Source organism: Nyctereutes procyonoides, unplaced genomic scaffold, assembly GCF_905146905.1.
Source record: "Nyctereutes procyonoides isolate TBG_1078 unplaced genomic scaffold, NYPRO_anot_genome, whole genome shotgun sequence".
Taxonomy (NCBI): Eukaryota; Metazoa; Chordata; class Mammalia; order Carnivora; family Canidae; genus Nyctereutes; species Nyctereutes procyonoides.
The window spans coordinates 14,581,849-14,592,728 of record NW_026575044.1 but is presented as its reverse complement, the minus strand read 5'-3'; the positions used below and the strand labels follow the sequence as shown (position 1 = coordinate 14,592,728).

The 10,880-nt window shown below is 56.9% G+C and overlaps 2 protein-coding genes across 3 annotated transcripts; both read left to right on the top strand.

The window, feature by feature from the left end:
* Positions 1–17: 17 nt before the first annotated feature.
* On the top strand, positions 18–2,573 carry LAMTOR2 (late endosomal/lysosomal adaptor, MAPK and MTOR activator 2). Its single transcript, XM_055323893.1, has 4 exons — positions 18–208; positions 369–531; positions 2,057–2,146; positions 2,390–2,573. Exons 1-4 carry the CDS (start codon positions 141–143, stop codon positions 2,444–2,446), a joined length of 378 nt encoding a protein of 125 aa, XP_055179868.1. The 5' UTR covers positions 18–140; the 3' UTR covers positions 2,447–2,573.
* A 1,943-nt stretch (positions 2,574–4,516) lies between these two features.
* Positions 4,517–10,443, top strand: RAB25 (RAB25, member RAS oncogene family). Of its 2 annotated transcripts, none has more exons than XM_055324562.1 (5): positions 4,517–4,795; positions 7,458–7,653; positions 8,821–9,038; positions 9,615–9,695; positions 10,093–10,443. In XM_055324562.1, exons 1-5 carry the CDS (start codon positions 4,753–4,755, stop codon positions 10,218–10,220), a joined length of 666 nt encoding a protein of 221 aa, XP_055180537.1. In that variant the 5' UTR covers positions 4,517–4,752; the 3' UTR covers positions 10,221–10,443. The 2 variants fall into 2 exon arrangements, with proteins under 2 accessions (XP_055180537.1, XP_055180538.1); XM_055324563.1 differs by having other exon boundaries at positions 4,518–4,795; positions 8,845–9,038.
* Positions 10,444–10,880: the final 437 nt, after the last annotated feature.

The following is a 10,880-nucleotide window of genomic DNA, read 5'->3' as shown; positions in this document are numbered from 1 at the left end:
CGCGGCGGAATGGCGTGGCGGCGTTGCGTCGCCGCCCCCGAGCCGGGCCGGGACCTCGGGAGTTCGGGGAGGCTCCCGCGGAGGCCCGCGGGAGGCAGCTCAGGGGCTGGCGTGGAGTCCCAGACCTGGGAGCCGCAGGCATGCTGCGTCCCAAGGCTCTGACCCAGGTGCTGAGCCAGGCCAACACCGGCGGTGTCCAGAGCACGCTGTGAGTGCGGCCGGGGAGGGCCCCGGGGAGGGAGGGTCTGGGGGGCGCGCTCTGCCCTGACCCCCGCTTTCTCGAGGCGCCCGGCGGGAGGCGGGCTGAGAGCGCAGCCGCCTTTGTTGCCGCCCCCAGCCCATCTGTATCCCTTGCCGCCGCTCTCCAGGCTGCTGAATAATGAGGGGTCCCTGCTGGCCTACTCCGGCTACGGGGACACGGACGCCCGGGTCACCGCGGCCATCGCCAGCAACATCTGGGCCGCCTACGACCGCAACGGGAACCAGGCGTTTAACGAAGACAATCTCAAGTTCATCCTCATGGACTGCATGGTACGGAGAAGGGCCCACCCCCTGTCCCGAGGGGTGCCATGGGGCCACCTGGACCGCATCCTGGGGTTGGAGGGGCGGGGACTGGATCTCCGAGGGTGCCTGAGGGCTGGTCTGCTGCAGCAAGCAGTGGTGAGGAGGGAGCCGGCCACCTAGTACTGACCGGGCTTCTGGTCCGCCGGCCATGGTCGTCGGTGGAAGCCTGGGCAGGCAGGCCACTGCAGCTCTCTGAGCTTCCTTACCGCATCTCACCCCCACACGCGTGTGCGCTCACAAAGTGGGTCTCAACATCAGACGAAAGGATGTGAACTGAACGGCATTGTCACCCCAGAGTCTCCAAACGGTAGGCCGGACCCTAGTTTACAGAAGAAGGCAGGAAGTCCAGAAAGGGGAAGTGGCCATTAGACTGAATTTGCAGAAACAGAAACTGTTTCATTCACCTTTGTATTTGTTCGGCCAACAAATGTTTAGGTCCCTGGGGTGTTCTGGGGACTAGGGACAAAGTAGCAAACAGGACAAACAAAAACCGCAGCCCTAGTTTCTTGCAGAAGCTTACAGTTTTACATATGCTGTAAAATATGTATGTAAGTCAAAGCAGTAGGGTGTTAGATACTGAACATGCTATGGGAAACATAAGTGAGGTGGGGTGTGTATCAGGGACAGTGTCACTGAAAAGGCAACACTTCATTAAAGGTCTGAAGGAAGTTGGCAAGCCATGTGGCTGTCGAGGCCTAATGAAAGTTTGCTGAAACAAACTGAAAAGGTCCAAGAGCGAACTCTTCCCCAAGGATTTCTACTGTAACTGGGCTGCCAACCTCATCCTCCCCCCACACCTGACCAGAGACGCCATTTCATTTCAGTTGATGACTCGTATTTGGTGCCTAACCTAGAGTTGGTGCTATAGGGCAATAGCTTTCTAAGGCCTTGTCCACATCACAGCCATAAGAAAAACCTTTTCAGTCAGAGCCCATGCCCCCCAGCTAAGACAAAAGTTTCACGAAATAGTACTTCCCTTATAACATGTGATACACTCTGTTTCCCGTCTTTTCAATGCTGATCCATCTCCTTAATTGATTGAACCCAAGAGTCAGATCTTCAATTTGAGAAACTTTACCATGGGAAAGAGAACTATCCATTAGGCTATTTGCTCCCACACTCCTTACAGTGTCTTTGGGGTTAACCCATAATAATAACATCACCCATTTGGACAGCCCTTTGCAGTTGTGAAACTCTCCTGTGTACTAGCACCCTCATCGACTGGGAAGAGGTAGGGATCACAGAAAGAGAAACCAAGTGTCCGGGGATTGAGTGTTCCAGGGGAAAGCTGGTTAGTTAGACGCTGTGCTGATGCTGGAGTCTGAACTCAGGACCCCACATCCAGAGCTGTGGCCAGAGCCCCTCCCCTGAAGTTCCTGCCATACCCAGGGCATGGAAGGAAGAAAGTAGTCTCTCTGAAGAGGACCTCTTGGGGAAAGAGGGCTAAGGGTGCCAAGCAGGACATCATATCCCACAATGTCACCCCCACCAGGAGGGCCGCGTTGCTATCACCCGGGTGGCCAACCTTCTGCTGTGTATGTACGCCAAGGAGACGGTGGGCTTCGGAATGCTCAAGGCCAAGGTGCGTAGGTGCCCGATCCTCGACAATCGTGGGCCTAGCCTTTGTGCTGTTGGCTGCCCGCTCCCACCTCACCACAGTCCTGGAGTCCTCTCATGACCGTCACTGGCTGTGGACTGACCCTAGGAGTGGGTGGGAGCGGGGTGCTCAGCCAGGAGTGGGGTGCTCAGCCAGGAGTGGGCCTGCATTGGGGGTCCCTCTAGTGGCAGGCCGTGTATGGTCCTGATTTCTCCTCCCCTCTTGCAGGCCCAGGCCCTGGTGCAATACCTGGAGGAGCCCCTTACCCAAGTAGCAGCATCGTAATGATCCTTGTTTGAAGCTGGGGTCAAAAAGATAAATGAACATTTACAGGGGCAGGGCCCCCTTGGGAACCTTTCTGGGTTGGGGGGGACTTTGTTTTTTCCAAGAATAAACTTTAACTTCTATCTTATGTGGTGACTGCTCTTTTTAAAAAATAGATTTATTTTACTTACTTACTTTTTTTTGTAAGATTTTATTTATTCATGAGAGACACAGGTTGAAGGAGAAGCAGGCTCCTTGTGGGGAGCCCAATGCAAGACTCGACCTCAGGACCCTGGATTCACAACCTGAGCCAAAGGCGGACGCTCAAACACTGAGCTGCCCAGGCGTCCCTATTTTACTTACTTCTTTTTTTTTAAATATTTTATTTATTTATTCATGAAAGACACAGATAGAGAGGCAGAGACACAGAGGAGAAGCAGGCCCCACTCAGGAAGCCCGATGTGGGACTCGATCCCGGGTCCCCAGGATCATGCCCTGGGCCGAAGGCAGGCGCCTAACCGCTGAGCCACCCAGGGATCCTCTATTTTACTTCTTAAAAAAGAGTTTAGGGATCCCTGGGTGGCGCAGCGGTTTGGCGCCTGCCTTTGGCTCAGGGCGCGATCCTGGAGACCCAGGATCGAATCCCATATCGGGCTCCCGGTGCGTGGAGCCTGCTTCTCCCTCTGCCTGTGTCTCTGTCTCTCTCTCTCTCTCTCTCTCTCTGTGTGTGTGTGAATATCATAAATAAATAAATTTAAAAAAAAAAAAAAGAGTTTATATATTGGAGGGAGGGAGGGAGAGAGAGAGAGAGAGAACGCGCGCAAGCAGAGGAAAGGGCAGAGGGAAAAGGGAGAAGCCGACTCCCCCACTGAGCAGGGAACCTGATGCAGGGCACTATCCCAGGACCCAAGTCGTGACCTGAGCTGAAGGCAGACTGAGCTACCCAGGAGCCCCTGATGACTATCTTCTTGAACGGGAGGAGCCCAGGGAGGTGGCAGGGAGCAAGGGTTGCTCGGGAGAGTCCTGAAGGCCCACCTCTTCCCTTGCCCTCTGATGGCCACGTCATTTCAGCGGTAGTGCCTCAGCGCCCTCGGCCTCTCAGCTGTAGGAGCATCTGGGCCCTGCCACTGTGAGCAAGTGTTCGCCCACCTGAATGGCACACCTTTGGGAGTGATTGCAGAGGAGCTGTGACCGGTGGGGGACTGGTTGGGGGTTGTATTGGGCAGAGAAAAAGGGCCCTGCAAGTCCAGTGACCTTCAGCCCCAATCTGGGGAGATGCCTTTTCTGCTCTTGTGGGTGAGAGTGTGCACAGCTGTCTAGAGGGGCCACCCCCACTCACATAGACCCTCCAATCTTGAAGCCCTTTGCAGTCAATATGGCTCTATTTGGAGACCTGGATGTTGGGGAGAGAGTATTAGGAGGTGTGCATCTCCAGATCCTGGCCTACACTCAGACTCCTCACCCCAACTGTCCATTTTTGCTCCAGGTTCCCCCTCCCTGGCATCCTTAGAGCAGGTCTGGACAGGGAGCTAGCAGCCCCTAGCCCAGTGCCATAGGAAGGGACCCATCCCAGGGGAGAGGTGGGTTTTGAGTTTCTGCTCCACCCAGGGTGAGGAACACTGCCCATCCCAGGCCCTGGGCTGTAGGGAGGGGCAGAACCATGACGTGGTTCCCAGAATTCTGCACTGTAGCAAGGGGATTGGCACCTGTCAGCCTCAGCCCCTTGCCCCAGCAGCCCTTCCCCTGGTGCCCCCAGTCACCCCCCACCAGAGGCTCTGAAGGAAAAACAGGAGGCCAAGCAGGTTTCTGCTCCCTGACAGGCTGTTTCTCACTGGTGGCTGCTCAGGTAGGTCCCTGGTCCCAGGAGCCCTAGCACCATGCAGTTAGTCCAGAGCTGGCTCTCTGAAGGTCCTCCAGGGCCTGTCCCAGCTCCCCCCACCCCCGCTGTCATCCTTTCTGTCCCCCCTCCCTGTCCCAGCCTGCCAGGCCACCGTGGGAGCACCGGCTGAGAGCAGACACCCAACCTGCCTAACCTGTCTGACGTCATCCTCTCTCCACCCACCTGGGCCCCAGGTCTCTGCTGCCTGCTCTTCCTGTTCTCAGCTTCCGTCCTCTTGGCTTCCTTGCAGCACCCCCACCTGCCAGAGCTGAGCCTCCCAGGCCCTGCCTAGCCTCTAGTCGGCCCTCAAGCCCACAGCCTGCGGAGGTTTCTTTACCCCCAATGAGCGGAGCAGCAGATCCGTGTCTCTGGAGAGCTGAGGGTTGAGGGCATTGAGACGTGTCTCCCCTGCCTCCGAAGCCACTTATACCCTCCATGCAGAGCCAGGATGGGGAACAGAACCGAGGAAGATTATAACTTTGTCTTCAAGGGTGAGTTGGGGTCTGTAAAGAGAGAGACTGACTGAGTCAGAGTGCCCTTCCTCTTTTTACCTGGTACCAGGACCCTCCCAGGGCTCCTCATTCCTTTGGAGTAGAAAGGAAGCTGCAGGGAGTGGGGGAGGGTCTGGTTACTGGGGCAAAAGTCCTGGAACTGCTGCTTCGAATGCTTTGCTTCTGCAGATAATGTTGTTGATCAGTCCTGGGTGGGGCCAAGTTAGGCTCCTCTGCTCCATTCGCAAAGGAAGCCATGTCCCTAGGAACTGTTAACCACTGCAGCACAAGAGATTGAGGTCAGACTTCAGAGAGGACTTCCCTCCTGAGAAGAGGGGGCATAGCCTTGAAAGGAAGAAAGTCCTGTTTCTGGGTAGACATGCAGGAAAGAAGAGAAAGGAGAGCTCTGTCCCTTTTGCAGTGAGGACAGGGAAGATAGCTTAGATGGAGCACAGGATCTAATAGAACGTGGAGGACTCCGAAGATTAGGGCCTTGTCTGCTGTCTCTTGGCAGCCTCTTTGGACCCAGATACCGGGCGCAGGGTCAACTTGACTGACACTGGAAGTATGCATGCATCTCTCCTGCTCCTTTCCCTCGGCCCTGCGTTGGACCCCAGTAGACCCCAGCCCCCCAGCACCCCCACCTCCACAGCTCCTTCAGGGTGGGGTGGACTGGCAGAGCTGTGAGTCCCCGTCCAGCCACCCCACCCCGCTGCCTCTCCTGGCCTAAGCCCCACCCTCCCTGGGGCTAGAAATCGAGCCACTCCGGTTGGGGCACCTGTGCTCAGCCCTCCCTCCCAGGAAGGGGAAACTGGGGCTGTGCTGCTACTTGTGACTGCCCTTTCCTGAGTCGTTAGTCACCAGAACAACCCCAAAGTGTATCTCTCGCTTTGCAAGCATTGCGGTCAGGAGCCAGACTCACCGCTCCCATCCCAGCTCTGTCCACTATTAGTCGTGCAGGTTGGGGTCTCCAGAAGCAGACACTAAGTTTGGAACATAAGGAGTCTCATCTGGCTCAGCACCAGTGAAAGGAATGGAGAGGAAATGGGGAGAAACCAAACTGCTGCACAGGGTCACAGAGCCTCAGCCAAGGGCAGTGCTGGAAGCAGGCCACCCTGAGAGGGATGGTCTCTGCCAAGGCAGCTCTGTGCACCAGGGCAGGGGCGGAGGGAGCTGGCGGCTAGAGTCTGGCTGCTGGTGGTGCTCCCGTGGCCACAGGCTCCACCTTCCTCAGCACAGATAGGGGCAGCACACTCTGAGGCCGGCTGCTACTCCCCCAAGTGCCTGCTTTTCCTCGGCTGTAAAAATGGGATGACCGTGACCGCAGTACATGCCTTGTGATGCTGTGCTGGGGGTTAAATGAGTCAGTTCCTGTAAGGCTTTCAGGATGGTGCCTGCACATAGTAGGTGTTCAATCAACACCTACTGTCTCCCTTTTACAGACAGCAAGTGGCTGACAAATGGTCACTAAAAGTCAGTACTCAAACCCAAGTCTTAGCACCTTTTGGGCCTGAGGGCAGGGCTAGGAGCCCACCCACTGGCAGAGGTGAGGTGGGATGAAGTTCCCAGCGTCAGGGGTGGGGGGGAAGGCAGGATGCACACCCACACCCACCTGCTCTCCATTCATTCCCACCCTGCACAAGTTCCAGGGGGCTTTATAGATTTTACAAACAAGGAAACTGGAACCTTGAAAAGCTGAGCCACATGTTCAAGGTCACCAGCTAGTGAGAGACTGAGTGGGGACCAGAGCCCAGAACATGTGGCTCCCAGGGCACCAGCCTACTTTTCCAAAACCACTCTGGGAGTTGTCCTGTCATCCTGGACGTTCACTCAGCGTCATACAGCTTATTGGTTGTACTTGCATCAGCCCCCATTGCCCTGCTGCAGCCCCCAGCTCACCCGTGGTGAGGACAGCTGGGCCCTGGACGTTGCCCACCAGCCCAGAAGCTCTTTGCAGGCCCCTCTGGTGGATCCGGGTCCCTGGAAACCTGACAATGAAAGCACCAGCCTGCCCAGAGCAATCTTGATGGTGACAGTCTTCTACACTCACTACAGCCGGGGCACTATCTCATTTACTTCTCAACAATCCATGAAATAGTGTTGTTACTGCCATTTTTCATATGAAAAAGAATGTCAGGATAGGCCTGCCTAACACCCATCCTGTGTTCTTAACTGTGTGCCTCCTTGGGGACAACTGTATCCTAACTTCTTGCACACCCCCCAGTGCTTCCCTCCCTCCCACGATGTGTCACCTGCCAAATGTGCTTCCCCAACACGTTTGTGTTGGCACAGTGGCTTCCAGCACACGTGCCGAACCTTGAGGTCCTCCCAGCTCCCACACAGGCAGGCACAACACTGTCACACTGCCTAGTTGGGAAACGTGTGCCCTCCCCAGACCTCCTACATCCCTGTCCACTTCCATGCGCCCTGCCAACTTCATAGCCCCTGAATACTGGCACCCCACCACCGGAAATGCAGACTGACTGTAGCCACATCCCCACAGACCAGACCAAGAACACTTCTAAGCCTGCAGCCCAAACTCTTGGCCCTTCACCTGGGAAGTCTGGAAATTTCTGGCTGGCTCCCCCCTCAGTTTCCTGGGCTCAGCTCCCTTTCCTGATGGGCAGACCCCGAGCTCAGCCCTGTGTCTCCACTCTTGCAGTGGTGCTGATCGGCGAGTCAGGCGTGGGGAAGACCAACCTGCTGTCCCGGTTCACACGCAATGAGTTCAGCCACGACAGCCGTACCACCATCGGGGTCGAGTTCTCTACCCGCACGGTCATGCTGGGCACAGCCGCCATTAAGGCTCAGATCTGGGACACAGCTGGCCTGGAGCGGTACCGAGCCATCACCTCCGCGTGAGCCTGGAGCCAGGGGACGCTGGGGGAGATTAGGGGGTGTCCCTGGAGGAGAGGCCGTGGGGCCATGGTCTCCCTGAGGGGATCCCAGGGCTCCATGGCCCCTGTGAGCCCCAGGTGCTGTAAGCCACACAGGCTGAGGCAAGACCCAGTGATACCAACTGCTAGGGTGGAAAGCAGCAGCTGCTGGACCACTTCTTGAGCCTCTGCTACATGTCCAAGGAGGCACGAGGCACCTTCTAAGTGCCATGGGACCAAGATGCTGTAATTAATCCCTGCTTGATACAAAAACCTGGGGCTCAAGCAGTTGAAGTCAGGGAGGATTGTGGATAGGGTAGATTGTGGGACCAAGAGGGCCCTCACTTCTGCTTTGTGCTCAGCATCCTTTGCCATTTCCCCATGAACCTGGGGGGGAGGGGGCTGGACCCCTTAGCAGCATCTTACAAACACTCAGAGGGGACAGAGGACTTTCTGCCTCCTGATGGCCATGCAGAACAATTCCCAGGGAGCGTCAGGCCATGTGTGAGGATGGTGGTCTGTGTGTCTGATTGGGGATAGCACCTGCTGAGGAACAGCAAGCAGGAGCCCAAGGCTTCGGTCAAACACACACTCATGGCTCCCAGACTGGTCACCAAGCGCTTCTGAGCCTCAGCTGACATGTTGCTAAAATAGAAAGAATGAGTTATCACAATGTGAAGGAGCCCCAAGTACCTCCGGGAGTGAGACTGGATGCTTGCAGGGACGTCTCAGATGGTCAGCTCAGGGTCTGCCACATGGGGTGGACATTCAGCTAGTTCTAGGGAGATGGCCACAGGACAGAAGAGGGTACCATGGCACAGGAGCCATGTGAGGATGAGCCCACCCAAGGTGCGCCCCTAGGGGGTTGTGTTAATCGGAGCTCAGGTGCGCATGGGTGGACAGGGAGGGCTAACTTCAGAGCAAAGCACCTAAGGGAGCCATGGCTAGAAAGGCAGGAGGAAGCCAGAGAAGGAGGGGGATGCTCTGAGTCTCCAGTACCAGTAGCCCTGGAGGGCTCAGCATCGGGTTCAGAGCCCTGAGTTGCCCTGATCCGATCTGGGTCCCTGGACCCCAGACTTCATATCTCTCCATCCCTGGTGCTCATCTGTGATGTTTTGGCTCAAGGGCTCTTCTCTCACCTTGCCTCAGTCCCCTGCTCCACCCCAACCCCAGGTACTACCGTGGTGCGGTGGGTGCCCTGCTGGTTTTTGACCTAACGAAGCACCAGACCTACGCCGTGGTGGAGCGCTGGCTGAAGGAGCTATACGACCATGCTGAGGCCACTATCGTTGTCATGCTCGTGGGCAACAAGAGTGACCTCCACCAGGCCCGAGAGGTGCCCACTGAAGAGGCCCGGATGTTTGCAGGTGAGAGCCCCCCCCCCCCAGTCCTCCCCAACCTTCCCCCCCAACCCCCCCGTCTGGACTGTGTAACTTCCCCCACCCCAGCCCCTGCTCCCACCCTAGGACCCCAGCCTGGACGTCCTCCGTGGGACCCCCTACCGCCTTCACCTTCTCCTTAGAGCTCCCGGCCTTTCCTTTCGGTCACCCTGTGTCCCTCGTTATGTCCTGCCACTTGCCCCAAGATCGTCTCTATGGGCAATTATTTGTGGCTGATTAAGAGATCCGCAGTGTGGCAGGTGCGCTCCCCACAACCGTCTCCAGTCATGCTTTCCCTAGGAGGCCTCTGGGGTCAGAGCAGCAAGATGCAGTGGCTAAGCATGCAGGCCCTGGTGTCCAGTGGTGCAGCCTCACATCTCCTGGCCAGCCCCAAGTCCTTTGTTCAATCTCTATGCTTCAGCTTCCTCTCGTGTAGAAAAGCCTTCGTGGTCAAAGCTGCCTCACAGGTGGTTTCAAACATGAAGTGAGCCACACACACCAAGGCGTGAACACATAGTAAACATTAGGTAAATGTTATTATTATTGTGTTTCCTTTCCTGCCAGAAAACAATGGGCTGCTATTCCTGGAGACCTCGGCCCTGGATTCCACCAATGTAGAGCTGGCCTTCGAGACAGTCCTCAAAGGTTAGAACCCCTGCCTCCCATTTGGCACCTCCATTCCATCCCCGAGGCCTCTGTGGGCAGTGGTAGGAATGCAGACACCCAGCCCTTGTGCACCCTAGATGATTCTTCAGCCCATCCATGGGCCTCCAGTCCCCCATCGAAGCCTCTGTAGGGCACCCCCTCCCCAAGCATGAGGCCTGAGGAAGGAACAAGAAGGCCATCCCTCCCAGGGAGCTGAGTGTTAACCCTTCTCCACCCAGGTAAGTAGAAGGGATGCAGATGCCCAAACTCTGCTTCCTTCCAGCAAAAGCTCCTTCAAGTGTAGTCACACCCTGTGCTTAGCGAGGCAGTGTCCTGTGTGTATGGGGAGTGTGGGCTCTCAGGCTTCTAACCCTGCCACTGCCCTCCACCCCCTCAGAGATCTTCACCAAAGTGTCGAAGCAGAGGCAGAACAGCACCCGGACCAATGCCATCGTTCTGGGCAGTGCCCAGGCTGGGCAGGAGCCAGGCGCTGGTCAGAAGAGGGCCTGTTGCATCAGCCTCTGACCCCGGCAAGCACCAACCCTGCCCCCACTGGCTTCCGGTGCCCCATCACCACCCCAGCCCCAGGACCCTTTCCTGCTCTGTGGTTCCAGATGTCAGAGACACTGGCTCCCTGCTCACTGCCCCACAGAGCTCTATCTTCATGTTCCCTGCAAACCCCCTCATTTCTATTACCTGCCCTCCCCCCCCAGATTTGGCCTTCAAATAAAGCCGTGTTTTGTACCAACGTCTGGCCATCCTGTTGGTTCTCCTACATGCCTCCCTTCACCTCTGGCCCTTCTGAGTTCCTATTCCCCACCACCTCCATCCTCCCCCCAACACCCACCACCTCCCAGGGCCAGCTGCCTCTGGAGCCCTGTGGTCTGGGGACAGTGCCAAGGGGGGGGGAACGTGCCCACCCTTCCCTCTGCCAGCCCCCAGGGCAGGTGGGAGAGGGAGATCATGGGAGGGGGGATCTGCAAGGAGAGACAAAGGAAATCACCAGGCAGGCACCATCTGGTGCCCAGGGCCCTGGTGCCAAGAACTGAGGTCACTCCAATGCCAGCGGTGAGGGGAGGAGGCTGGGGAAGGTGTTGGAGATGCGGGGGTCAGGGCCAGCCCTGTGCGCATGTACCCAGGAGGTAGAAGGTCCAAGCCTCCTAGCCAGGGTGCTGCCTGAGCCCT